Consider the following 1,650-nt stretch of genomic DNA (forward strand, 5'->3'; position numbering starts at 1 on the left):
TGCCACAGGAGACAACATAAAGATATTGCCAAAAAGGTGTAGGTGGAGAGAGCCTTCTCTGTCAAGTGCCTTGCCCGCACACGCCTAACTGCCTCCTATTTAACCATAGACCTCCTTTGCAAAGCTAATCATATTCCCCCATAATCATACAGCGGCCCACAATTCTCTTTGCAGCATACAGGGGGCCTCTATTTCCTCACTAGTTACTACTCAGAGGGCAGAGGGCTGCCATGGCAGACCACCTTCATCAAATTCAGCAGCAACAACACCAACAACAGGAGCAACAACAACTGGATCTCCCGCCGGGGTTCCGGTTCCACCCGAGTGATGAGGAGATCATCATGTCATACCTCACCCCCAAGGTGCTCGACAGGACCTTCGTCGCCACTGCCATGGGGGAGGTTGACCTTAACAAGTGCGAGCCATGGGAGCTGCCCGGGAAGGCGAAGATGGGGGAGAAGGAGTGGTACTTCTATTGCCAGAAGGACCGAAAGTACCCCACCGGGATACGCACGAATCGCGCCACGGAGGCGGGCTACTGGAAGGCCACCGGAAAAGACAAGGAGGTTTTCGGCACGCCACGGCAGGTGCTCATCGGCATGAAGAAGACGCTCGTGTTCTACAAGGGCAGGGCTCCAAAAGGGGAGAAGACCAACTGGGTCATGCATGAGTACAGGATCGAGACAAGCAAGGAGCAGGGGCCCTACGCCACCAGTAGCGCCGCCGCCGCGGCTATCATCAATGCAGCATCCAAGGTATTTGATTGAATACTTGATTATTTCTTCTCATGAATATATGAACATGTACCTAGCTGGATCGCTGCTGATCGTATGTAGTAGTCGATTAATCTGTAAGTAATTCATTTATGCGTTTGGTGTGTATGTAGGATGAGTGGGTGGTCTGCAGGATCTTCCATAAGAGCTCTGGGATCAAGAAGGTGGTGATGCCATCGTACACCATGGCGGCGATGTCCATGTCCATGGGGCAGCAGCAGAGCTTCCTCGCCGGTACTCCATGCATGTTGCCTCCTCTCACGGACTACGCCACCGCGTCGTCATCCTCCCTAGCGCCACCACCGCCTCAGTTGCATACACCTTCGTACCAACTGCATGCAGCCGGCCCTGGTACCTCGATGATGGGCGCGGCCCTGCCAATGAAGAACGAACACTACTTTGGGAGCCACAGCCAACACCCGATTATGGCGCCGCCCAGGCCGCCCTTGTCATTCTACCAGCAGCAGATGCCGATGATGGACCAGGGCTTCATGGCCGGGGCAGGGCTGGCGAGCGGGCCGTCTTCCATGGTTTCGCAGGAGGAAGCCGGGACCACGCTGAGCAACAACGAACAGAGCAACGCCGCTGAGATCTCGTCCGTGGAGATGGGCATGGATGGCATGTGGAAGTACTGATGATCATGCATGTATCCATGCTGAATTATCCAGCATCAGAAGGTCGATATACATATATATGTGTGAAGTTTGAACTGCATTCGATATATTCTAGTATGATCGTAAAGGACGCTTGTATGCATATGAACTGCATGGCTTTTATATGCTAGCATTTCGATTGTTTGTATCTGTACTGGCTTGTATATGCACCACCGGTGTGTACCTTGCATGCATGTCCTGTAAAATACATGTTTTAAACCTAT

The 1,650-nt window shown here is 52.7% G+C and overlaps 1 protein-coding gene across 1 annotated transcript; it reads left to right on the top strand.

Annotated features, from left to right (window-relative positions):
* The first annotated feature begins 230 nt into the window (after window positions 1-230).
* On the top strand, window positions 231-1,408 carry LOC124667291 (NAC domain-containing protein 20-like). The gene is made up of 2 exons (XM_047204596.1): window positions 231-755; window positions 887-1,408. The coding sequence occupies exons 1-2, from the start codon at window positions 231-233 to the stop codon at window positions 1,406-1,408; spliced, it is 1,047 nt and encodes a 348-aa protein (XP_047060552.1).
* The last annotated feature ends 242 nt before the right edge of the window (window positions 1,409-1,650 follow it).

This window comes from Lolium rigidum, chromosome 6 (assembly GCF_022539505.1).
Source record: "Lolium rigidum isolate FL_2022 chromosome 6, APGP_CSIRO_Lrig_0.1, whole genome shotgun sequence".
NCBI classification, from domain to species: Eukaryota; Viridiplantae; Streptophyta; class Magnoliopsida; order Poales; family Poaceae; genus Lolium; species Lolium rigidum.